Genomic DNA, 25748 nt, shown 5'->3' with positions numbered 1-25748 from the left:
AAAATGAAAAGCTCCTCCAAAAGGCTCCCCACTGCCCACAGAAAAGCCTCAGCATGTTAAAGATCAGCAAGTCACATCAGACCTGCTGGCCTTTCTCACTCCATCTGCTTTCTCACACCAAACATTCAGAAACCAGTGTTTCCTGAACATTCATGCACTATAGTACTGCAGTCTAACTCAGGTAGTTATGTTGTTTAGAATGCTCCTTTTTCAGCCACTTTCAACTTCCATCTGCCTGTAAAGGGGCTACTGACCTTCCAAGGTCCAGCTTATTTCCTCCCCAAAGACCTTGCTGTTCCTTCCCCATTTTGACCCATGTACTTAGCTCCTTTTTTTCCTCTGATACCTCATTGCTCTTTTTATGTATTCCTATTTAATATATAATGTGGTGAAAAGAATGCTAATTATAAAGTTGGGAAAATTCTGGGTTGAATTCTAAATCCAAATCTCAGATTTATTAGTCATATTACTTAGCCGCTTATAATCTCAGTACCTTTGCTTGCAAAATGGGTATCATGTTAAAGGATTGTTGTGAGAAGTAGATGAGAGAACATAAGTAATCTAGCATAGTGACCAGCATGAGTGATACCCAATAAAAATTAGTTATTTTTCTTCATAATCATGGTAACTCTGATTATATATTTGTCCATCTTGACCATCAGATTCTAATCTCCTCCAAAGCAGAGACTCAGTCTTATTCTTTATTGCATGTTAACTCTCTTAACATGTTTGTGAATTAAATGAATGTTCCCAGTGGGTCAATAAAAACACATTTAACCCTATATTTTTAGTCACACATGCTGTCAGAAGTTTCTTTCTGTTCTTGAGATAGCGAAAGGCAATTTGTGAGTCCAGTTAAGTTATAATAAAATTCCTACTTAAAAAAAAATGATTACTACTGTCAGTAAGTTAACAGTGGCCCAGATTGGGTTGCTGCTGCTGCTGCTGCTGCTAAGTCACTTCAGTCATGTCTGACTCTGTGTGACCCCATAGACGGCAGCCCACCAGGCTCTCCCGTCCCTGGGATTCTCCAGGCAAGAACACTGGAGTGGATTGCCATTTCCTTCTCCAATGCATGAAAGTGAAAAGTGAAAGTGAAGTCACTCAGTCATGTCCGACTTCACGACCCCATGGACTGTAGCCTACCAGGCTCCTCTGCCCATGGGATTTTCCAGGCAAGAGTACCCAGATTGGGTTAGGTGCTTCTATAATGGAAGTTAACAGGAACTGAGAAATTGTTTCAGCTCCTTGTCTTCACTTGCATGTGAATGCCAGGCATTACAGAGAGAGCCTAGAGTCAGCCGAAGCAGTCTCAGATGTTAATTCCATGTGCTTGAATCCAGCTGGTGGGTACTGTTGGACCACAAGTCAGGAGCCCTGGAGCCTGCCCCAGGTCAACATTTAGGACAGCCCTTTGGGCCTTGGTTTACTTGTACAGGAAATGAAGGGTGGGCTTTACTGAGCTGCAGCGCCTTTTGTGCACTCACCTTCCGTGGGTCTCTCTTTAGATGAGACGGAGTATGAGTACAGCGGAAGTGAAGAAGAAGAAGAGGAGAATGACTCCGGAGAGCCCAGGTAGGCAAACAAGACCCATCCTCTCATTTCACATTGTGAATTGTGCTTGTGTGAAATTCACATGCTTTTGATTTATAGGTTCATTTTTAAGAATCCAGCAGGGTGGTCTTATCTAATTTATTGCCCATGCACGTACTCATTAATTTGGGAAAACTTCCCTAGGCAGGCTGTAGGAGAACATGGAAATCAGCATCTTCTTTATCTTGTCTTCCAAGATTTATTTCCTTGTTTCCTCGTATATATAACATTGTAGAATGGGGAGGAGGCAGTTATCTGGGTAATAGTCTAACAGTACTGCAAACTGCAGCTTTCTGGAGACCTAAGTGGTATTTTTTAGACTTGAGTTATTCAGTCTATTACTTCATACCTTTGAGACACTTAGGCGGCCACTGTCCTGTCACATGCCATGGTATTTTCACCACAGCCTAATCCAAGAGGAAACAGCTTCCAGGAAGTCAAATTACATTCTTGAGGTGAGCCCTAAACAGAACTCCCACGCCCGTTCCTGCTCTCATATGTTAGCTCCCAGAATCAAGCGCTACTTTATTACCATCATCCCTATGTTTTAAATTTCACTTGACTTTAATTCTGACTTTTTCCTAGTCTGTGTTTATAAATAATTGATGCCAGTATGCTCACACCACCAGGATTTTTCTTTTTGTAAGAGAATTCAACTGATGGCAGTTTGGTGAATCAAAGAGCACAGCCATGCACACCAGGGCAGATGCAGTGTTCATGTGAAGCGAGATCTGTTGGGGAAATGGACAAAGCAGAAGGGTCAGTGGGGTATACTGAGGTCTCCACACTCTAGCCATCCAAGGATGGAGCCCAGTACTCAATAAGGAACAGATTTTATATGACTGAGGCAGATCTTCCAAACCAGCAAAGGGTCCAACTCAGCCACTGCTGCTGGAGTGAGCTAGTGCATCCCTTTTCTGAGCTAACTCGGACCTAACCAAGCTGGATTATTGCTAAAACTACTGGAGGAGAACAGAACTGAACTTACAGGGCCATGCGTTTTTCTCTTTTCACCTGCTATGGGAATCTTCAAGGTCAAAGACTGAAGGAGAATTCTTTCCTTCCATCTGGATACTTAACATGTTGGCCGCCCCCAGTTTAGCTGCATAAAGATGAGGACTGCCAAGTAGTGATATGGAAAATAAACATTCTTATAAAGCAAAGGACCAAATGCCCTGCTTTCAGAGAAGTTGTACACTGTTTTTCCAAAGCTTGCTCAGACAGACACATCAGCCCTTCTGATCACTCTCCATGGAGCTGAGACCCTTGTCTTAACTAATACTTGCTATATCGCATGTTAGGAATCACTTACTGGGTGACCTAGCTGTCCCTTAACATTTCTATAATTGTAACATGTCTATATATGACATTGAAGATTATCTTTCAAGTCCTGTTTTATGGGCACATCTAATTAATTTTCATGAAATCCTGAAAAGTAAAAAGGGACAGTGTTTATTTCATTATGGAAACGAGGTAACGATCCAACACGGGCAATCAGGTCACACATGGAGTTAATGATTGGGTCAGTAATACAGCTCAGATCATCTGACATTGATTCAACATCAGGTAATATTAATAGATCGTCCTCATGTGCACAGGAGGCTGAGTTCCCTAAGCCCTTCTGCCTTTGCACAGAGCAAGTGACCATCATTTGGGGTTGGTTTAGAGTCCTACACAAAGGCTGTAGTTTTAAAGGAGACTTATTAGTAGGCTCCAAGCAATATCTATGAACCAAGCCTTTTTATGTCACTTTATAGCAGTATCTTGGGCTTCCCAGGGAGCACTAGTGGTAAAGAACCTGCCTGCCAATGCAAGAGACATAAGAGACGCAGGTTCGATCCCTGGGTCAGGAAGATCCCCTGGAGGAGGGCACAGCAGCCCACTCTAGTATTCTTGCTAGGAGAATCCCATGGACGGAGGAGCCGGGTGGGCTATAGTTCATGAGATTGCAGAGTCAGACACGACTAAAGCGACTTAGCATGCACACACGCATGGCAGTATCCCACAGAGCACGCTACCCGCTCTCGAAGACAGAATGATCCCCTTGTCAACCACAAAACCCACTCTTCCCCTGTCATTCCCCATCCCAGTTTGCATCACCACCACAGCCCAGATGCCAAGAAAAAACCTGCAAGTCATCCCTCACTCCACACATTGGATCCATCAACAGGTTTTACTAATTCTGTCCCCAAAGGCTTCTCGCAGCCTCTGACCCCACCACTCCCACCTGATTAGTCTCCACCTTAGGGTCACTGCAGTGGCAGCCCAATGGGTGGCCTTGCCTGCCCTCATACACCCTGCAGAATAGCATCTACTGAGCAGCCAAATGAATCTGATCCTGTTACTTTCCTGCTGATAAATGTTCCACACATGGCGTCCCCAGCCTCCTGCTTTACCCTATTTCCCTGTCTCTGCCTTCCTCTTGTACCCCTCTTGCTTTCATTCACTCTGCTCTGGGAAGACAGCTTGGGGTTCAGTCCCCCACAGAGGCCACCCTTGTTGCCATGACAGGCCTCTAAACTTGCTTTTCCTTCTGCCCGAAAGAGTCTTCCCCTACCTCTTCATGTTCAACATTTAGGGCTTAGCTCAACCATCACCTTCTAGGAGAGGTCTTCCCTGATCTAAAAGAGAGCCCTCATCCTCTCTCCAGCTCCCTGCCACTGTCCCTCTTAAAACTTACACTTTTTTGTCTTCTGTAGAGCCTATTAATATCTGAAATGATGTTGTTTGTAGAATTTGTCAAATTGTCTCTCTTCCCCACAAGAAAATAACTAGAGAGAACATATTTAGTTACTGCTGTATCCACTAGAGCCTATTACAGTGCCTGCCACATAGTAGGCATTCAGTGCTTATTGAATGGATTTATCTCAAGAGGAAGCTGCCAGAAATATTAAAAAGACTAGGTCTGTTTGAACCAGTAGGAACATTCCCCTCCTGGCTGGGCTGCCGTGCAGAACCACGGAGTCTGTAGCTTGCGTTCTAGGAGGTGAAGTGGTTGAGGCTATATCCATCTATGTAGAGCAGGTTTCCTCGCCGCTTCTGATTATTCATTTTTATTTGTTGGCTTAGTTCTTTCTTAAAAGTGAGAATAAACCAGTCTGGGACTCAGGGCTTGCAGTACTCAAAAAAGCTTTTAGAAATAGGGGGTGAGGAAGGAGCTCTGTGGACCGTCCTGGAGAGCAGTGATGAGTTCAGGAATGGGACAGCTCTGTGGCGGTGGAGACAGCCCGTGCCTGCGGTGATCACACTGAAGGGGAGGCTGGACTTGAGCTGGTTCCCGGGGCTATGCTTGGCTCTCCTTCTCCACGGGGCCCCCAGGGCGGCGACGCCCCCACGCAGAGTGGGCCCTGACCTGTGCCTGTCTCCCGGCCGCAGCTCCATCCTGAACCTGCCCGGGGAGTCGACGCTGCGGCGGGACTTCCTGAGGCTCCAGCTGGCCAACAAGGAGCGGTCCGAGGCCCTGCGGCGGCAGCAGCTGGAGCAGCAGCAGCGGGAGAACGAGGAGCACAAGCGGCAGCTGCTGGCCGAGCGCCAGAAGCGCGTCGAGGAGCAGCGGGAGCAGCGGCGGCGGCTGGAGGAGGTGAGGGCGCCCGGCGCGGGGCCTTCCCGGGCGGGAGGTGAGGTGAGGGCGCCCGGCGCCGGGCCTTCCCGGGCGGGCGGTGAGGTGAGGCGCGCCCGGCGCCGGGCCCTTCCCGGCGGCCCCCGCGGCCCCCGGCCACCCTCCTGGGGCTGCAGCCTGCTGGGAGCTCTCGCGCCCGAGCTGCGACGGAGGGGGTGGCCAAGGGCACTCTACCAGCAGGGGTGCTGTGACCTCGGTGTGGCCACAGCAGAAAGACAGGTGAAGGGCTCGGCCCCTCGCAGCCTGATCAGGGCTCACCTTCCTAGCGAGACTTCCGTGACCCCTCACTTAAAATCTCAGCCCCTCCCTCTAGCACATCCTGTCGCCCTTCCCTGTTGAATGGTTTCCTTATGTATTTCTTAATCACCTTCACACCTGTGTACTTTATGTCTGTCTCTCCCCACTAGAAAGTAAGCTCTTTGTGGACAGGATGTTTTATCCCTTTTGTATCTCTCTTTTTTTCCCCCTTTTATCACTGTGTATCTCAGATTTAGGTATCTAGATGTGTATGTGCTTAGTCACTCAGCTGTATCTGATTCTTCGCGACCTCATGAACTGCAGCCCACCAGGCTCCCCTGTCCATGGGATTCTCCAGGCCAGAATACTGGAGTGGGTCGCTATTCCCTTCTCCAGTGGATCTTCCCAACCCAAGGATCAAACCCAGTTCTCCCACATTGCAGGTGGATTCCTTACCATCTGAGGCACCAGGGAATCCCCATGTATCTAGATATTAGTGTCTAAAACAGTACCCATTACATACTAGATGCCTCCTAAATATTTGTGGAATGAAGGAGCTAATATATGAGTGAATGAGTCGGTGATCAAGAGGTGGAATATAGGTGTTAATTAGAACACAGTGAACCAGGCAGAGACCTGGCAGAGAAGTGAAATGTCAAGTGTGGAAAAGCAGGGCCTGCCTGCTGCTACTGTTTGTTACTGTTCTGAATGCTGGAGAAGGCATTTCACAAGTCCTTCCACACACACCTTGATACGGGTGTTCAATGCAAGGCAAGCCTTGCCCACCTGTCGCTCTCTCTTTCTAGAGAAGCCTGTCCTGTAGCTAGTGGGCGTGACTTGCCTTCGCCACCAGGTGCACTTCATCTGTGAGGGAACCTGTACCACCAGCCAGCCTTTTCTGCATGGCTTATCCTGGGCCAGACTCTCATGTGTGGTCTTACAGTTGTTTATTAAAGCCTCCTTCTGAGAACTTTGGTCCAGGGCCTCCTTCCTGTGCCAGGTAAATCAAAGTCTCTAGACAGCTAGGAAGCTGAGCAACCATAGCTGTTGGGGAAGTTGGATGGCAGATGAAAGGTTTCACCAAGTGCACGGTAATGGGGGAGTGATTTTATGATTCTCCCAAACACTGTCTTGCTCCTCATTAACAGTTTACTGCAATTCACTTGCTCCGGCAAGTGCCCACTGCAGTCAGAGGGTGGTGAATTGCAGACCCCGGGAGCAGATTGCTTTTTAAATGGTACATCCAGGTCCGGCCTTCCTGGCTTAAATCAGTGAGGGCCTCTGTTCCGGTTTGCAATAAGTCCCATCAACCTCACTATGTCCCTGGAGTGTTAATATGCAGACCAGCCACACCCAATAGTTACAATGATTGAATGACTTCTTTATGCCAAACACTGGGTGAAATGCTTTGCTTAACCCAGGATCTCATCACCTGCTATCATCTCTTTATATGTATCTTACCTCTTGTGCAAGGAGCACATATCTCTATTTAATGACAGAAAAACTGTGAGGTTCAAGGAGGAGAAGTCATTGGTCCCATGTCACAGAGCCAGGAAGTACAAAGTCAGGATTCACACCCAGGTCTCCCTGCTTTCCATAGCCACACAGGCCCTGAGGCAGTAGGTATAGCTATGTAATCAGAGCCTTGAATTGTGATCTGCACAACTGAACCTTGTAAGCATCTGCACACAGCAGCAGGCAAATGAAGCTCTTTCCAATCTAAGTAAGTCTAGGATGTTGTTGGCATGATGCACACTCAGCCCATGAGAGGTTTGAAGGTCACCTACTGTTCTCTGTTCTCACAACTACACTGTTGTAGACAGAGATGCTATCGTGCTCAGGGGCAGATGCCTTCAAAGGAGACAGCTAGGGCAGGGCGAAGGGAGGTGTGGGTGTTAATCAGCCAACTCTCAGAAGTGAAGTCCAAAGTGGAGACGTGGAGGTGCCTGCATCACCTCCAGTTACTCTCTTGGGCACACACTGAAATTCTCAGACAAGTGCTCACAGCCATCCCTCAGTGTCACCTCCTTCCGCCCACCCAGGCAGGCTGCAGCCTCTTGCAGGAGCGTCCAGCCCAGCAATGCACCATTTCCTTCAGTCTCTTGAGTCTCCCGAGGGCCAAGGGCCTCTGCTGTTTGGATCCAGGACTTACTCCCTCTGACTTCAAATCAAACCTTTCTCCTAAGCCAGGCAGTCCTCCCCAATCCTGCCTTTCCTGCTTCTTTCCTGGCTTGTGTTTTATTCCTTCCAAGAGCATTTCCCAGGGCCTTCACCTCATTGGTGCATCACACTCTGAAAATCTTAACCATTTGCATTTACCCTGTCTGGCTGATGAAATCCTTACCTAGTGATTTGCCGGACTTAGTCTCAAGCTAAAGGTACTTGGGCTTCCCAGGTGGTGCTACTGGTATAGAACCCGCTTGCCGATGCAGGAGATGCAAGAGACATGGGTTCAATCCCTGGGTTGGGAAGATCCCCTGGAGGAAATGGCAACCCGCTCCAGTATTCTTGCCTGGAAAATTCCAAAGATAGAGGAGCCTGACAGTCTAAGTCCATAGGGCTGCAAAGAATCAGACCCAGCTGAGCACAAAGGCATTTACCATTTAACTTAGAAAGTCCCCATTGTCATCCCATAAAACATTTAACATAGTCAAGTAGGCAGACATGTACATGTGTATGTGTACACACACACACACACACACATATATAGATTTTCTTCTTTTTAAAAAATTTTTACACAAGAACTCTTGGCCTTTGAACCTAGATCCTCAGTTGGCACGAAGTCTTTTCAGAGAATGCATCATATTATTTTGTTTTAGATTTTCTTCCTTTCATACTTATTTTGACTTATTTAACATTATATGTTCTTTTTTTCTTTTCAAAAGCTGCTAGAATGACAATTCCTAACAATTATAAAGCACTTAACCATAGGACAGAGACTGTCCAGTACTTCATGTGAGTTGTTTCATTTAATCTTCAAAATAATTCCCCTGTCTAAAGATAAAGCAGCTGAGGCTCAGAGAGGTTAACAACTTGCTAACAGTCACACAGCTTGAGACAAAGCCAGGTTTCAAACCCAGTGGCTTAGACTCCAGAGCCCAGCCACTGTCACTGTCTGTCCTGACTCTCCCTTGGTAAGCCAGGGCCAGTGTGCTTTTCCATAGTCTTCTCCTGGCCCCAGCCTCTGTGGTCTTTTACGCTGAGAATTTAAGGATCTCTGAGCAAGGTCAAAGAAGCTGTGCCCAGTAGGTGCTCATCTTCGAACTTGATTCTGTCCCTCAGTCTGCCAGTTAGAGCTCCTGCCAAGGCCTCCTCGTGTCTGTTTTTTGCTGCATTTTCTGGAGCCTCTAATGGATGCAGGACAAAGTTCAGACTCAGTGGAGCACAGCATCCAGTGGGGCACACCCTCTATGTCCCTGCAGGCACAGAAGGCATGCACAGCAATACTTTGCTCTGGGCAGCCACGTCTATGTGCCCCAGCTTCTCTCCAGAAACAGAAATGCTTATAACCACAAGGCATCAAGAGATTATACCGCCTTTATCTTTTGATCCTTTCTCTTACCCCTATTCCTCAATAGAGAAAAAAGGTAATGCTACATACTCAGATGGCTGTAAGTTCTGAACCCCTGAGTAATGACTACTGCCAGGACTTCTCTCCTGACTCCTGTCCTGCTGGATCCCATCCACGCCTGCTGCCCTGCCCTGGTGACCACTTCTGGTTCTGGTTCTGAGTAGGAACTCACAGTTAGGCTTGTGATTTTCACTTCAGTGTGAGTCAGGTGGCCTTGTGCTGGCATCCTACAATATACATTCCCTTTTCCAAATAAAGGCCCTTCAGACACCTCATTTGGGCTTCCCAGGTGGCACAGTGGTAAGGAACCTGCCTGCCAATGCAGGAAACACAGTTTTGATCCCTGGGTCAGGAAGATCCCCTGGAGTAGGAAATGGCCACCCACTCCAGTATTTTTGCCTGGTAAATTCCATGAACAGAAGAGCCTGGTGGGATACAGTCCAGGGGGTCTCAAAAGAGTCTAACACAACACACAGAGACAACCCTTTGGTGACATGAGGCTGTGTAGGTTGTACTCTTCAACTTCCACAGGGATTTCAAATGTCACCTCTGACCAGAGGTTTCTAAGGAATCCCTGCCTGTCCTTTGCTATTTATAGGTAAGCATGTGGTTCTGGCTAGGTTCTAAATCAGGATCTGTGTATTCTTAGAAGGACTTTGACTGTACACTGAATTGTGGTCATTTATCAGCTTCATGAAAAGGACGTGGCTTCAGGCCAGTTAAATGGTAGGCACACAACTCCTCTTGGACCAATAATAAAGTGCAATTTATAACTAAGTTCCAGGAATCTGATTAAACCTAGCTAAGCTGAATGAGCCCATCAATAATGAGAAAAAGCACATAGAGGGCTTCCTCTATCTTTTCTCAGTTCAATAAAAATTTCTGACTCTTGGCTTAGACAATGAACAACTTTTCATAGAGTCAGAGTCCAGGAATCAGGACCTTGAGGTATTGTTGCCCCTACTCTGGTCATCTTTTCAGACTAACCTTGGGAAGATGATTTGTGATGCTTGATTCTTCTCAAGAGTTTTAAAATGATATTCGTAATTACTATATATATTTTTCAACTTGCTGAGAGCCCTCTATACCCTCATTCTGGGGAGAGTATCTTTCAGTCACAGAAATGAATGACACTGACCTCAGGAGCACCAGCCTGCTCCATGGTAGTAAGCTTTAATCTTTAAGCCAGCTAGATCTCATTTTTTGCCTCAAGCCCTTAGTGACATCAACCAGTTATAAAAACAAGCTGGAAGATATTATATCACTTTGGTTCCATCACCAGGAAAAAAATTTAAATACAACAAATATCTTATTGTCCAGAAATAGTTGGGCACTGACATACAAAATGAGAGCCTAGAGTCTAAAATTCCCTATAAGCCTCTAACTTTTTATTATGAGTGCCTGGGGCTTTTAGGGCTTACCTGGTGGCTCAGACAATAAAGAAACCACTTGCAATGCAGGAGACCTAGGTTTGATTCCTGGGTTGGGAAGATGCCCTGGAGGAGAGCATGGCAACCCACTCCAGTATTCTTGCCTGGAGAATCCCTATGGACAAAGGAGCCTGCAGGCTACAGTCCATGGGGTCGCAAGGAACTGGACACGAATGAGTGGCTAAGCACACAATATGGAGCTTTTAGGGACTATAGGCTCGAATGTTTCTTTGTTTAAGCATGCAGTTGAATTAAAACTTTCTAAATTCAAGTGACTGCCTATTCCTACAGGCAGTCATTTGACAAATTTAGTGAATGCTTAGCTCCACTGTGCAGACAACCATGCTGGACATTGGGAATGGCCTGCCCTTGTACAGATGAGATCTGTGAGGGAGACTGGCATTGGGCAAATAATCATCCAACTAACCATTCATGACAATTGCCAGATTGCTATGGTAGAAAAGAATAGTGTGGTATGGGAGCAGGCCGCGGGAGTGGGCACCTAGATTGGCGTGGAGGCCTGTCGGTCAGTATCCAGCCAAAGGCAGTGAGGGGCATGCAGGGATGCTAGGGAGGGAAGCCAAGGCACAGTGTTGCTGGGCTTCATAAGCCTGGTTAAGGAATGTCATATTTTGTTCTAAGAATAGTGGGAAGTCGTTGACGTGTTTCAACCAAGGGGATGTGATCGGATCTGCATTTTTAAAGTGAAACTTCAGCTGCTACAAGGAAAGTGATTGGGAGGAAGCAACAGTGGATAGGAGAGACTGGTTAGCCCAGGCTGGAGAGGGCGGTGCTTTCAGGTGGATGGTGGTTGGGTGGAGATGGAGGAAAGAGATGGAGAGGTGGAGGAGGATGGAAGGTGGAGATGGAGATGGGCATATTTGAGAGAGATGGAGCATATAGATCGTGCAGGATGTGGTGGTTGATCAGATGTCTTCCATGAAGGAGGGTGATGGTCACAGAAGGTTCCCCAGGGTCAGGCTGGAGCATTCAAATGGAGGCCCAGGTTTGGGTGCAAAGGATGAGATTGGTTTGGAATGCAGTAAGTTACACCAGTAAGTTAAAGATGCATCCGGGCCTTCCTGGTGGCTCAGTGGTAAAGAATCCACCTCCCCATGTGGGAAACACAGCTTTGCTCCCTGGTCCAGGAGGATCCCACTTGCTGCACAACAGCTAAGCCCGTGCACCACAACTGTTGAGCCTGTGCGCCCTAGAGCCTGTGCTCCACAACAAGAAGAGCCACCACAATGAGGAGCCTGCATATCACAACTACAGAATAGCCTAGCCCCGACTCACTGTAACTGGAGAAAAGCCCGTGCAGCAACAAAGATCCTGCAAAAATAAATAAATAAGTAAATAAAAAGTTTTAAAAACAGATACGTATGGGGCAGCCAGTGGCGATAGCAAAGATGCAATTGGATTATAGAGATAGAGCCATAGAAGAAGGATCAAGAATGGGGAGAAAAATGGGAATTACTGGTTTATGGTCATGCAAGTAGACATTGGGAGGATGAGAGTCTGGGAACTAAATTCTCTGAGAACTAGCGTAGAGCAGGAGAATTGAGCACGGAAGACTAATGAAGATGTAGGTTTGATGTTGTTACAGAGAAAACCAAGTATTCAAGTGGAGAATAGAGTTATAGGGCCAGCTCTGCAGAATGCTGATCGAAGGAGTGAGCCAACAGCATCTCTTCATTTCAGTGACAAATAGGACATCCAAAATACAGTTTTGGTGTAGTACTCTCTTGAAAACACAGTCACTTCCTCTCTGCTTTGGGGGAAGGGAAGCAACCTGCTCGGCAAGGCAGAAGGTCTGGATTTCGGCCACTGTGTGCCACCTGCTTGCCCAGGCAACTCTCTGATCCCTGCAGAGCTTACTGAGCTCTACAGGGAGGCTTCTAACAAAGTGTGTTCCCACCACCAAACCTGTTGTGAGGATTCACCAGGAAAATGGTTGTGAAAGACTTGGCTTTATCAACCAGCAAGAGTCAGGAAGATTCCCTGGAGGAGGGCATGGCTACCCACTCCAATATTCTTGCCTGGAGAATCTCATGGACAGAGGAGCCTGGCGGACTACAGTCCATGGGGTCGCAAAGACATGATTGAAGTGACTGGGCGCACACGCAAAAGCTCCACAGATCTCACACTCAATGGACTCATCGAATCCAGGTTAAGCGTGGCTAACAGGCACCATCTCATGCTTCCATTCAGAGAGCCCATCCTATTTACCTGGTGGTCCATTGTGGTCAGATTTGCTCACATCATCTCTCAGTATCCGCTTTCACTCAGGTGACTAGGCCAGCCTCACAAAAGCTGTGGCAGCTGGAGCCCAGCCCAGGAAGGCCGCTGGCGGGAAAGCTTACTCTTTGGGACCTAAGCAGTTTGTCCCAGATGCTTTCAGACCGAAAAGAGGGGAGGGGAACCAGGGGGAAGTTACATGTCTCTAAGAGTCAGTGAGCAACAATCCTGCCAAGGGGAGCTTCTTTGAGGAGAGCATTTGGGGAACTTCTGTTGAGGGTAGTGTTTTGGCTGACGTTAGCTGCCATATTAGATGTAAGTTCTTGAACTTTCCTGTGCCTTTCTGTTTCCTTACCTGTAAAACTAGAAATAACAATGGCATTTACCTCTCAGGTCTATTCTAAAGACTAAATGAGTCTAGAATAGCAGCAACACTTAGCACTTTTTCAATAAATATTAGCTGTTAGTATTACTGGAGTGTGTGCTGAAGTCTGAGATATAATTTCCAAAAGTGTACTCTTTTATGTGCAGCAGTAAAACCTTCTTGAGTTTATTAAAATAAATGTACCAACAGGTAAACTTTTACTCATACATTGGAAAAAAATATTTGTTATAATACTAGGGATGATTTGGTTATGTTCATTAAGAGGAAAAAAAAATTATCCAGTTTTTAACTGACTGGCCAGCAGATTAGTGTAGGGGCAAAGTACGCTGGCTTTGAAGCTGTGGAGATCAAGATTTCATTCTAGCTGTGTGACCTTGGGCAAATTACTTGCCCTCTCCGGCGCTCAGCTTCCTTATATACACAATTGATATGCTATTTACTTGGCAGGTTGTTGAGAGGCAGCTGGAATCATAGGTACAGAAGGGTTGGCACGATGTCTGACAGAACAGGTTGACACTCTTGGGTGAATATTTTATTGTCATTTTGCAACTGGTGATTTCAGAGTTGTTATTTTTTGTTTTGTTTTGTTTTAAGGATTTTCCAAATGGAAATAGCATTTGGAAAATGGAATAGCATTTTCCATTGTCTATCCTCCTTCATTCTCTAATGTACCTTCCCCATTTACTTTTCCATCCCTTTTTGAGGACTGCTCTGAGAGCACCCCTCTTGTTGTTGTCTGGCCAGGGTCTGCCTCTACTGTTAACATAGCTGGCCATCCTGGATGTCCAGTGCCAGCACACAGCCCACTCTTCATCCTTCTGGATGCACCCCATCTTGCAGGCTCAGCTGTCACCTAGCCAACCCTCAGAGAACCTTCTCCTGGGGAAACTGCTTTGTGATGGATTCTTATCAGTATTTCTTGCTGTCACTTCCAACACTGTGTAATTATGATCCCATTGTTGCCAGCAGTGACTGCACCAGGTCTCACCTCCTACCAGTACCTAAACAAACCACCTGAAGAGGTAGAGATCTGGTGATGCTTGAATATTAACCTTCTAGGCCCCAGGGACACAGCACTTTGGGAGGGACCCTATTGCTAGAAAGAAAGAAACAGGACAGTAAAGGATATTGTAAGAGATTACCCTGGGGGACTTCACTGGTGGTCCAGTAGTTGAGACTTCACCTTCCAGTGCGGGGGGTGCAGGTTTGATACCTGGTCAGGGAGGTAAGATCCCACATGCCTCAGGACCAAAAAGTCAAAACATAAAACAGAAGCAATATTGTAACAAATTCAATAAAGGCTTTAAAAATGGCCCACATTAAAAAAAAAAAAAAAAGAAAGAAAAGCGAGAGAAAGGGTTTCCTGGGTTTGAATCCTAGCTCTGCCACTTAATACTTTTGTGATATATTTGGTAAGACATGACTTCTTTATGCGTCAGTTTCCACCTTTATGTAGTTCATAAAATACATGACTATTCACTCAGTCCTGTCTGACTCTTTGCAACCCCATGGACTGTAGCCCACCAGGCCCCTCTGTCCATGAGGTTCTCTAGGCAAGAATACTGAAGTGAGTTGCTATTTCCTCCTCCAGAGGATCTTCCCCACCCAAGGATCAAACCCAGATCTGTTGCATCTCCTGCATTGCAGGCATATTCTTTATCACTGAGTCCCTGGGGAAGCCTTGCACATTTGTAAAATGGGACAGTAACAGTTTTGAGGGTTAAATGAGGTACTACGTACAAAGCTCTTAGAACAGTCCCTTGCACCAAGTAAGTACCTGAATGAATAATCAAGGAAAAGAGTTGCCCATATAGGGGAATGGTTTTCTTTCCTATCATCTGTCTGCCTACTGTGGCTGCTGTGAGTCATCTCTCTTCCAGGTGAGGGCTCACAGCCCACTGTGGCCTGAGCAGGCAGGAGACAGGGATTGCTGCATTCCTACCCACGGGCCATAATCCCAGGCCCTCCACCAGAAGAAAGCACTGTGAGCAAAAATAAGTCTCCCATTTCAGGACCTGGAGTGTTAACTCGCTGGCACTGCTGAGAAGCGGCCTTTAATTCACTTAATCATGAGCTGTAGGCACCCTAATGAGGGCTGCGAGCCACAGCCACGGCTGGGGGGCAAAGCAGCCCTTTCTTCCTGGGTGCTGTTAGCATTGGCATGAAGACTGAACACTTTCTAGCTGGGCTTTTGCCCTGTTATTTCACAAACTGAACAGAAATTATGAAACAGCTGGGAGTCAGGCTGGCAAAGTGGATGCTTACTGCCTGGGGCAGGGCCTGCCCATGGCCTCTGATGGGCTTCTGCATTACACATGTGTGTCATTCAGGCACGCGCTTCAGGACGCTGTAGGAATGAGTGCAGGAAACCCTACTTTCCAATGGACCCCAAAATGGTTCCCTATTCTGACTTACTTGCCATGCTTGCAACAAGCTGGGTTTGTCTGCTTTGTCACCTAGGTCCTGTGATGGCAGGCATTGCCTGACCAGGTGAGGAAGTTGGGCTGCCATTTCTGGTCTGCAGCTTAAAATGCTGCTAATATTATGACCATATTAAATCATTAAAAAGCAGAGACATTACTTTGCCAACAAAGGTCTGTCTAGTCAAGGCTATGGTTTTTCCAGTGGTCATGTATGAATGTGAGAGTTGGACTGTGAAGAAAGCTGAGTGCTGAAAAATTGATGCTTTTGAACTGTGGTGTTGGAGAAGACTCTTGAGAGTCCCTTGGACTGCAAGGAGATCCAACCAGTCCATCCTAAAGGATGGGTGTTCATTGGAAGGACTGATGTTGAAGTTGAAACTCCAATACTTTGGCTACTTGATGCAAAGAGCTGACTCATTGGAAAAGACCCTGGTGCTGGGAAAGATTGAGGGCAGGAGGAGAAGGGGACGACAGAGGGTGAGATGGTTGGATGGCATCCCCAACTCGATGGACATGGGTTTGGGTGGACTCTGGCAGTTAATGATGGACAGGGAGGCCTGGCGTGCTGTGGTTCATGGGGTCGCAAAGACTGAACTGAACTGAACTGAATATTTGAAATCCTTTTGCTCAGACTTCTTCCTACATTTTCAGGGAATGGGAAGGATATGTAATACTTTATAGTCATAGCATTTCATGTGTCATCAGTCGCTTTAGTTGTGTGCAGCTCTTTGTGACTCTATAGACTATATCCTGTCAAGCTCCTCTGTCCATGGGATTCTCCAAGCAAGAATACTGGAGTGGGTTGCCATACCCTTCGCCAGGGGATTTTCCCAAGCCTGGGATCAAACCTGTTTCTCCTGTGTCTTCTGCATAGCAGGCAGATTCTTTACTGCTGAGCCACCAGGGAAACCCATAGCATTTCATACCAGGAGGTAGGGGGTGGGAGAAACAGCGTTAAGCAGTTTCTGGCCCTTGGTATCGCTAGGGCAGCTTAGAGAGATGGTAGGCATTGCTTTTAAGCCACAGTGAGGAAGGGACATTACAGCAGCCAGCCTTGCATTGTCCAGGGTCTTCATGGAATCTCTCTTAAATCTAGTTTCCATCTCTTGTGTTTCACAGTCATTATTCTTAGTTGTTCCCAATCATACAACTATGACAGAATAGTTTCACAGAAAGTATTATATCATATGACATTTAAATCCACTTGTTTTCATTTCACTCTTTTCTTCAGTCAATGAGCAGTTTCAAAGACTCAGAGAGGTGGGGGAACATGAAGAACCTCCCTCAAAGTGGTCTAAGCCATTTCTTCTCTCAAAGCATGAGCCCCTTTGACAGTATTCATCAAAGTCATTTAACCTATTTAGTGTATCATCTCTGCTTTTATTTTCAGAGGCTTGAGGTGGCCTCTTCCATTTTTGAACAACTCCTACTGTTAGAAAATGTATCCTGTTATTGATTCAAATCCTTGTGCTATCCCTACATTAAAACCAATTATACCAAACAAAACTCAATGCCTTCCACATCAGCCCCAGAAATATTGAAGGCAGTGGTAGTTCCCATCTTGTCCAAATGTCACCCGTTCCTGCACCCTTTCTCTATATGATATAATTTAGCACAATCTCCAGCAGCCCAGATGAGCAGCAATGACCCTCTCTATACACATTGTATTAATAAACTGGTATATAATGGGCTTCTTTTCATAGGCTTCAATATGAGAGTCTCATGTTAAGTCTTCAGAATGCTGGTTGCAGCAGAAATTTGAGAGTTACATCTGCACTTGACTTTTACCCTAACCTACAGAGTCATAGGTACCCAGGATGTCCACTGGGCCATCTTGTTCCTCTATATGAAACGCAGGAAAACCCAAGTAGAGAGTCTCCCCAAAGAAACTGTAGCTCAAAAGTAATAGGAGCTCCTGAAATAATCACACTGACCAGCATCCAAAGAGGCAGTACCAGAATTCTTCATGAAGCCTTCTCAAAGCTCAGTGTACATAGAACTTTGGTTCTCCATTCTACGTGCTTAAAGACCAGTTTGGCACATACATGCTCATACAGTGTTTAGCCATGAGGCTGCCTGCTGATCAAAAGCCGGCTGGGGAGTAAGAGGAAGAGTTTCATGTAGGCTGTTAATCTTCCAGGAAAGTTGTAAATTAGGAGGTTGGATGGTTTATCTTTAATAGTGTATAGTAGATGTAAGATTTCCCTGGTGGCTCAGACAGTAAAGCATCTGCCTACAATGCGGGAGACCCGGGCTTGATCCCTGGGTCAGGAAGATCCTCTGGAGAAGGAAATGACGATCCACTCCAGTACTCTTGCCTGGAAAATCCCATAGACAGAGGAGCCTGGTAGGCTACAGTCCATGGGTCACAAAGACTTGGACACGACTGAGCAACTTCACTCACTCACTCACTCACTCAGTAGATATAAAAAGAAAAGAATCAGGTATATTTAGCTGGACTAGTTTTCTCACTGGTTCTCTGATTGCTGTTTCTGTGAGGAAGAGATGGAAAATGGCCACTTGAGAAACCATTCATACAACCCACATCCTTCAATTTATATATGTCGGTGTCTTCACCATAGATGTCTTTCAGATCCGTAGAGGCAGCATCTCAAAAAAGCCAGATGCAGAATGTAGACCTGGCTTTGCACTACCAGCTGAGTGCGCTTGGGCAAGACGTTGGCCTGTGTGTGCCTCGGTTTCCTTATCTGTCACGTGCAGATAAGGATGGTAGTATGTGCCTAAAAGGTTGTGGTGAGAACTAAATGAGTGACTGTGCGTGAAGGGCTTAGTGCCTGGCATCATGGGAGGCTCTACAAAACCATTTGTTCTTATCGTGAATAATTACTATTCTTTGTTGTGATTCTGATTACTTTGTTGTATATTGAATTCAGAGTTGGCAGACTACTTCACCATCACTCTCACAACCATCCTATTAAATAAGGCTTGGAATCCCAGAGTCAGTTGCAAGGAATCAGGCCTTTTCCCCCTGCAGGGGATGGTATACAGTGGTCTTTCCCAAATGGCAACGTTCACAAATGTTAAAGTAGGCAAGTGAAATGCCTAGAAGCTTGATCCCTCTCATCACAAATTCTGCTGCTGCCAGGTTTACACAGAACAGTCCTATTTAAGTGAGGGGGCATGTATGCCCTGCAGTCAACTCAAAAGACCACACTGGAGCCTTTCATTCTGAGTGTCTTTGAACCGAGAGCCCCTGTGTGGAGGGGATGGTTTGAGGTGTTTCCCAAGGAGCCTGACTTGATCCTGCACCAGCTGCTGCGCTGTTGTCCTCTGGAGGCCGTCTCTGGTCTTCCACACTCAGTAGGGTCCCCTCTTACCACTTCCAGGGGGTCACCCAGGATGAAAAGAGTGGAGGTCTCCAAGAGCAGGCAGAATTCTGCTTTGCCTCACTTCTTATTCTGAATTAGTCAATTTTTACAATGTAGCACATTCTTGCTTAGACTCTTTGAATGAACAGACATGTCTGATCACCTAATCTGCCCCCTCACTGAAGGTGTGGGTTAAGGTGATTCACTCAAGGTCATAAAGCATTCACTCATTCATTAAACAAATATTTACTGTGACGGGGTGGTCTGCAGTGTCTGCATTAATATCAGTGGCAGAACAGGACTGGAATCTAGTCTTCCTATTTCTGATCCAGCATTCTCTCCCCCAAGTCCTGTGGCCTCTCATAACTACTCTCTTCTCCACAATGATCTGTCTCTTTGCAACTATGGGATATTAATTCTCAAATGTGGATGTTACCTCTGAGTCTGTATAATGGGAAACTTGATATGTGTAAAAGATAGAAGGTCCCAAAACCTGTACACAAAGGCATTGTGTTTTCCCCAAATCTACCAGAATGTCATAAGAATCAAACTCAAATTCGACCTGAACATTCAGTAAGTAGAAAAAAGCAGTGAGATGGCCTATCTGGATTGGATACATCTCCAATGGATAGAGTATTCTTTCAGGTACTAGGGATCAGGAAATAGTAGGGTGTAGAGTGGAAAGGATGTGGAGTAAGACTGCCTTGGGCTTACTTGGAGGTGCCACCATTTTCCAGCTGTGTTACATGGAACAGTATATTTCTCTGAGCTTCAGTTTGATTCCCTGAGTCTTATTCTCTTATTTTATTTTTCTTCCTTTCTCTAGAATGGAAAATAAATCCCATGCCAGTGCCCGTCATGGGTGGCTCTTTTTAGAAAAGCATTCCAAGCCTTGCCTATACTCAGCATAAATGAATATTCTGGTCCAGTTCAGTTCAGTTCAGTTGAGTCGCTCAGTCGTGTCCGACTCTTTGCGACCCCTGGCGCAGCACGCCAGGCCTCCCTGTCCATCACTAACTCTGGGAGTTCGCTCAGACTCAGGTCCATCGAATCAGTGATGCCATCAAGCCATCTCATCCTCTGTCATCCCCTTCTCCTCCTGCCCCCAGTCCCTCCCAGCATCAGAGTCTTTTCCAATGAGTCAACTCTTCGCATGAGGTGGCCAAAGTACTGGAGTTTCAGCTTTAGCATCAGTCCTTCCAAGGAAATCCCAGGGCTGATCTCCTTCAGAATGGACTGGTTGGATCTCCTTGCAGTCCAAGGGACTCTCAAGAGTCTTCTCCAACACCACATTTAAAAAGCGTCAATTCTTCTGCACTCAGCTTTCTTAACAGTCCAACTTTCACATCCATACATGACCACAGGAAAAACCATAGCCTTGACTAGACGGACCTTAGTCGGCCAAGTAATGTCTGCTTTTGAATATGCTATCTAGGTTGGTCATAACTTTTCTTCCAAGGAGTAAGCGTCTTTTAATTTCATGGCTGCAATCACCATCTGCAGTGATTTTGGAGCCCCCCAAAATAAAGTCTGACACTGTTTCCACTGTTTCCCCATCTATTTCCCATGAAGTGATGGGACTGGATGCCATGATCTTCGTTTTCTGAATGTTCAGCTTTAAGCCAACTTTTTCATTCTCCACTTTCACTATCATCAAGAGGCTTTTGAGTTCCTCTTCACTTTCTGCCATAAGGGTGGTGTCATCTGCATATCTGAGGTTATTGATGTTTCTCCCGGCAGTCTTGATTCCAGCTTGTGCTTCTTCCAGTCCAGCATTTCTCATGATGTACTCTGCATAGAAGTTAAGTAAGCAGGGGGACAATATAGAGCCTTGACACAATCCTTTTCCTATTTGGAACCAGTCTGTTGTTCCATGTCCAGTTCTAACTGTTGCTTCCTGACCTGCATACAGATTTCTCAAGAGGCAGGTCAGGTGGTCTGGTATTCCCATCTCTTTCAGAATTTTCCACAGTTTATTGTGATCCACACAGTCAAAGGCTTTGGCATAGTCAATAAAGCAGAAATAGATGTTTTTCTGGAACTCTCTTGCTTTTTCCACGATCCAGTGAATGTTGGCAATTTGATCTCTGGTTCCTCTGCCTTTTCTAAAACCAGCTTGAACATCAGGAAGTTCACGGTTCATGTATTGCTGAAACCTGGCTTGGAGAATTTTGAGCATGACTTTACTAGTGTGTGAGATGAGTGCAGTTGTGTGGTAGTTTAAGCATTCTTTGGCATTGCCTTTCTTTGGAATTGGAATGCAAACTGACCTTTTCCAGTCCTGTAGCCACTGCTGAGTTTTCCCAATTTGCTGGCATATTGAGTGCAGCACTTTCACAGCATCATCTTGCAGGATTTGAAATAGCTCAATAGGAATTCCATCACCTCCATTAGCTTTGTTCATAATGATGCATCCTAAGGCCCACTTGACTTCACATTCCAGGATGTCTGGCTCTAGATGAGTGATCACACCATCATGATTATCTTGGTCGTGAAGATCTTTTTTGTATAGTTCTTCTGTGTATTCTTGCCACCTCTTCTTAATATCTTCTACTTCTGTTAGGGCCATACCATTTCTGTCCTTTATCGAGCCCATCTTTGCATGAAATGTTCCCTTGGTATCTCTAATTTTCTTGAAGAGATCTCTAGTCTTTCGCATTCTGTTCTTTTCCTCTGTTTCTTTGCATTGACCACTGAAGAAGGCTTTCTTATCTCTTCTTGCTATTCTTTGGAACTCTGCATTCAGATGCTTATCTTTCCTTTTCTCATTTGCTTTTCGCCTCTCTTCTTTTCACAGCTATTTGTAAGGCCTCCCCAGACGGCCATTTTGCTTTTTTGCATTTCTTTTCCATGGGGATGGTCTTGATCCCTGTCTCCTGTACAATGTCATGAACCTCATTCCATAGTTCATCAGGCACTCTATCTATCAGATCTAGGCACTTAAATCTATTTCTCACTTCCACTGTATAATCATAAGGGACTTGATTTAGGTCATACCTGAATGGTCTAGCGGTTTTCCCTACTTTGTTCAATCTAAGTCTGAATTTGGCAATAAGGAGTTCATGATCTGAGCCACAGTCAGCTCCTGGTCTTGTTTTTGTTGACTATATACAGCTTCTCCATCTTTGGCTGCAAAGAATATAATCAGTCTGATTTCGGTGTTGACCATCTGGTGATGTCCATGTGTAGAGTCTTCTCTTGTGTTGTTGGAAGAGGGTGTTTGCTATGACCAGTGCATTTTCTTGGCAAAACTCTATTAGTCTTTGCCCTGCTTCATTCCACATTCCAAGGCCAAATTTGCCTGTTACTCCAGGTGTTTCCTAACTTCGTACTTTTGCATTCCAGTCCCCTATAATGAAAAGGACATCTTTTTTGGGTGTTAGTTCTAAAAGGTCTTGTAGGTCTTCATAGAACCATTCAACTTCAGCTTCTTCAGCGTTACTGGTTGGGGCATAGACTTGGATTACTGTGATCTTGAATGGTTTGCCTTGGAAATGAACAGAGATCATTCTGTCATTTTTGAGATTGCGTCCAACTACTGCATTTCAGACTCTTTTGTTGACCATGATGGCTACTCCATTTCTTCTGAGGGATTCCTGCCTGCAGTAGTAGATATAACGGTCATCTGAGTTAAATTCACCCATCCCATTCCATTTTAGTTTGCTGATTCCTAGAATGTCAATGTTCACTCTTGCCATCTCTTGTTTGACCACTTCCAATTTGTCTTGATTCATGGACCTGACATTCCAGGTTCCTATGCAATATTGCTCTTTACAGCATCGGATCTTGCTTCTGTCACCAGTCACATCCACAGCTGGGTGCTGTTTTTGCTTTGGCTCCATCCCTTCATTCTTTCTGGAGTTACTTCTCCACTGATCTCCAGTAGCATGTTGGGTGCCTACTGACCTGGGGAGTTCCTCTTTCAGGAGGGCATCAAAGGGTGAAGGAGTGGCCTGAGGTCCTGGGAGCCTTTCTGCTTTTCTCTTGCTGCTCCATCTATAGCATGTAAGACAACAGACATTGATGGTATCAGACCCTTTATGGGATATAGTAGGAGGTAAAAAATGGAGTACATCAGAGACCCTGTCCACAATCTATATTGTGGAGTAGTTGAGACATCTCAAATAACCATAAGGTAAGGTGCAGTGTGCTCTAAACTACAAGTATTGATAAGAATAGAAATCCCTCCCCAAATTAAGGTGGTACTATTATTATTGTTGTTCAGTTGCTCAGTCTTGTCCGACTCTTGGCAACCCCATGGACTGTAGCCCACCAGGGTCCTCTGTCCATGGGATTTCCCAGACAGGAATACTGGAGTAGATTGCCATTTCCTTCTCCAGAGGATTTTCCCGACCCAGGGATCAAACCTGCATCTCCTGCATTGGTGTGCGTGCGTGCTAAGTCACACAGGCAGATTCTTTGCCACGGGGCTACCACGTGGCATTGTACTGTCTTCTTTGGCCCTGAGTTTCATGCTTGGTTCAGTTCAACAAAATCTCTGTACTGGCCAGGTGCCAGGCCCCCAGTGAGGGGCTGGGCAGTCCAGGGGGGATCAAACACAGGCCTTGCCCTCAATTGCTACATCCAGCAAGAGTCCTCAGATCTTGTGAAGCTGTCTGCTGGAGGCCAGGGACTTGGTCTGTCTTGGACCTGTGTTGGTGTGTCCCCTCAAACCATCCCATAGCCAGGAGGAGAGAGCACAAACATTTTTCCTGGAAAGGTGTAACATTGAGGCATGGCAGCTGGAATTGGCACAGTACCTTCGGAAGGTTGGAGAAGTGATTTGTTTTTCCATTCTCACCGCGGGAGGCGAAGCCCTGGCAGAGGCCTCCATGCCTTAGTGGTGACTGAGCCAGATGAGATCATTATTAATTATTAGTCACTTTCGAGTGTCTTTCTTAGAAACTGCAGAGTATTCAGGAAGCTCAGACCCTCCTGAGTTGCAATCAATACTGTGTATACCTTTCATAGGAACCTGAGTGGCATGTCAATATCAAACATTATCGATTCCTAAGAAGGGGGTTGGAAATGTACACATCCTTCACAGAAAAATCGGCTAAATCGTCAAAAGCTTTGATTATATTCTTTTCCTCAAGAAAGAGACTGATGGTAGGAGTAAAAAAAGCTTGAAATGTTAGCTAAATTAGGGCTGTTTCCTGCCAGGAGCCAGATCTGTACACATAATTATTTTATTCTCTGTGCTGGCATTGATTCACTTTGGTTGAGTGTTGGAAATATCTCTGTTTTGGGTCTTTAATCCGAATTATTCAGTCAGTTCGTATGACAATGTTTTCTACTCCCATCCTCCTGTATTATTTTTCTGTAAAACAAATAATCACTTGTCTGGAACTTGACTCATTTCTGTTCCCCAGCACATGCCTCATCCCTTCCCTAAACTTCTGTATCACACCATCTGCCATGCTCCTGGGCCAGAAATTCACTCACCACTCAGCCTCGCATGCCCCACAGTCACCAAATTCTGCCCATTTTATTTTTGCCTAATTCTAATTTCTTCTTCTAAGTTGACATCCACTACAGTCCTTGGACTGACTGGAAATCCAGACAGTTTTTTGGTTTTTCCTCCTTTTGCCTGTGTCTCAGCAGCGATAACAAACATGGACTCTCTGGCTGCCTTTGCTTAGCTCATGGGTGCCCTGGACCCATCAAATGGCCACACATTGCATTCTCAGCTTCTGGTCCTGCCCATTTTTCAAGGCAGGTAAGAGCCCTTTTGAAAATGCAGATCTGGTCGAGACACTTGATGGCACGTACCTGTAGTCTTGCAGTTGCTCCCCATCACCTACTATCTAAGATGTACAACCAACTGTTGTTCTGGAAATGATAGACATTGAGTCTCAAATGATCCTTAGAGGTTATTGGAAGAGAGCAGGTCTAGAGGATTGCAAGTGCCAAGAAGGGGCTTCTTCGGAAAGCTTTGAATATCTGTCATTGGTGTAGCTGGGGCTGGAACAAAGTTTTTGTACTAGAGAGCTATTTTCCAGGTTTTTTAGAGCCAGCTCATCAATGGGATACAGTCACAGTCCATCTTATCTTGGATACTCACGTTTCTTCAGCCAAGCGCTGTTGAGACTCTTACAAGGGAAGGGACCCTCTGGTCAGCCCCTCCAAACCCCATATTTGAAGAAGAAGAAACCCTAATGTCAGTACCGGGCTCCTACCCAAAGAGGCTTCAGTGTTTCTCAAAAGGCGCATGGTCAGGGAAAATACTTTGTAATGTATGTGTGTCCCACACATTGTGGGGTATTTAGCATCCCTGGCTAAATGCCAGTCATGACCCCCCAGTCACTGGACCAACCAGAAAACCTTCTCCATGCCCCCGCACATGCCACACGCTCCAGGGATTGGGGAATGGTACCATCCCTGGCTGAGAAACCTTGGCTCCTTTCCCTACTCCTGAGATGTTCTCCTTTACTGAGAGTATAATGAAGAGCTGGATTAATTATGATCTGTCATTCCTGTTGCCTCTTCATCTTCTGTACTGATGGAGTTCAGACTGGAGTCATGTTGTCAGGCTTTCAAATCAAGCTTTACCATTTACTCAATATGACCTTGAACATGTGAGTATGACCTTGAACAACTACTTAATCTCTCCATGCCTGTGTTTTCTCATTTAATGGAGAATAATAGTACTATAGGATATATCTTAGAAAATTTTTGTGAAAATTAAATAAGATAAAGCATGAAAGGTGCTGGTCATGGTGTCACTTTCAGAGGCATGATGACTGTATGAGATGATGATGGTTCCTGAGCTCACAGTCTTACTTGAGTGACAAGTTGAAATTGACACTGACTTGTGAACACTCCAGAAAAGAAAGACAACATGGTGTATTAGAAAGGGGAATGGACTAGGTGGGAGTTGGTGGATTCTGTTGCACCCTCAGCCATCATTACTGTAAGGCCTT

The 25748-nt window shown here is 45.7% G+C and overlaps 1 protein-coding gene across 10 annotated transcripts in view; it reads left to right on the top strand.

The window, feature by feature from the left end:
* Window positions 1-25748, top strand: part of TNIK (TRAF2 and NCK interacting kinase) — a 400746-nt gene that overhangs the window by 292804 nt on the left and 82194 nt on the right. For all 10 annotated transcript variants that reach the window (XM_040248755.1, XM_040248731.1, XM_040248749.1 and 7 more), the window contains exons 11-12: window positions 1509-1575; window positions 4969-5173. In XM_040248755.1, the coding sequence (XP_040104689.1) occupies window positions 1509-1575; window positions 4969-5173 (272 nt within the window). The remainder of the gene's footprint in view (window positions 1-1508; window positions 1576-4968; window positions 5174-25748) is intronic.

This window comes from Oryx dammah, unplaced genomic scaffold, assembly GCF_014754425.2.
Source record: "Oryx dammah isolate SB20612 unplaced genomic scaffold, SCBI_Odam_1.1 HiC_scaffold_2, whole genome shotgun sequence".
NCBI classification, from domain to species: Eukaryota; Metazoa; Chordata; class Mammalia; order Artiodactyla; family Bovidae; genus Oryx; species Oryx dammah.
Note: the sequence above shows the minus strand (reverse complement) of the source record. Positions and strands in the feature narration are given on the sequence as shown.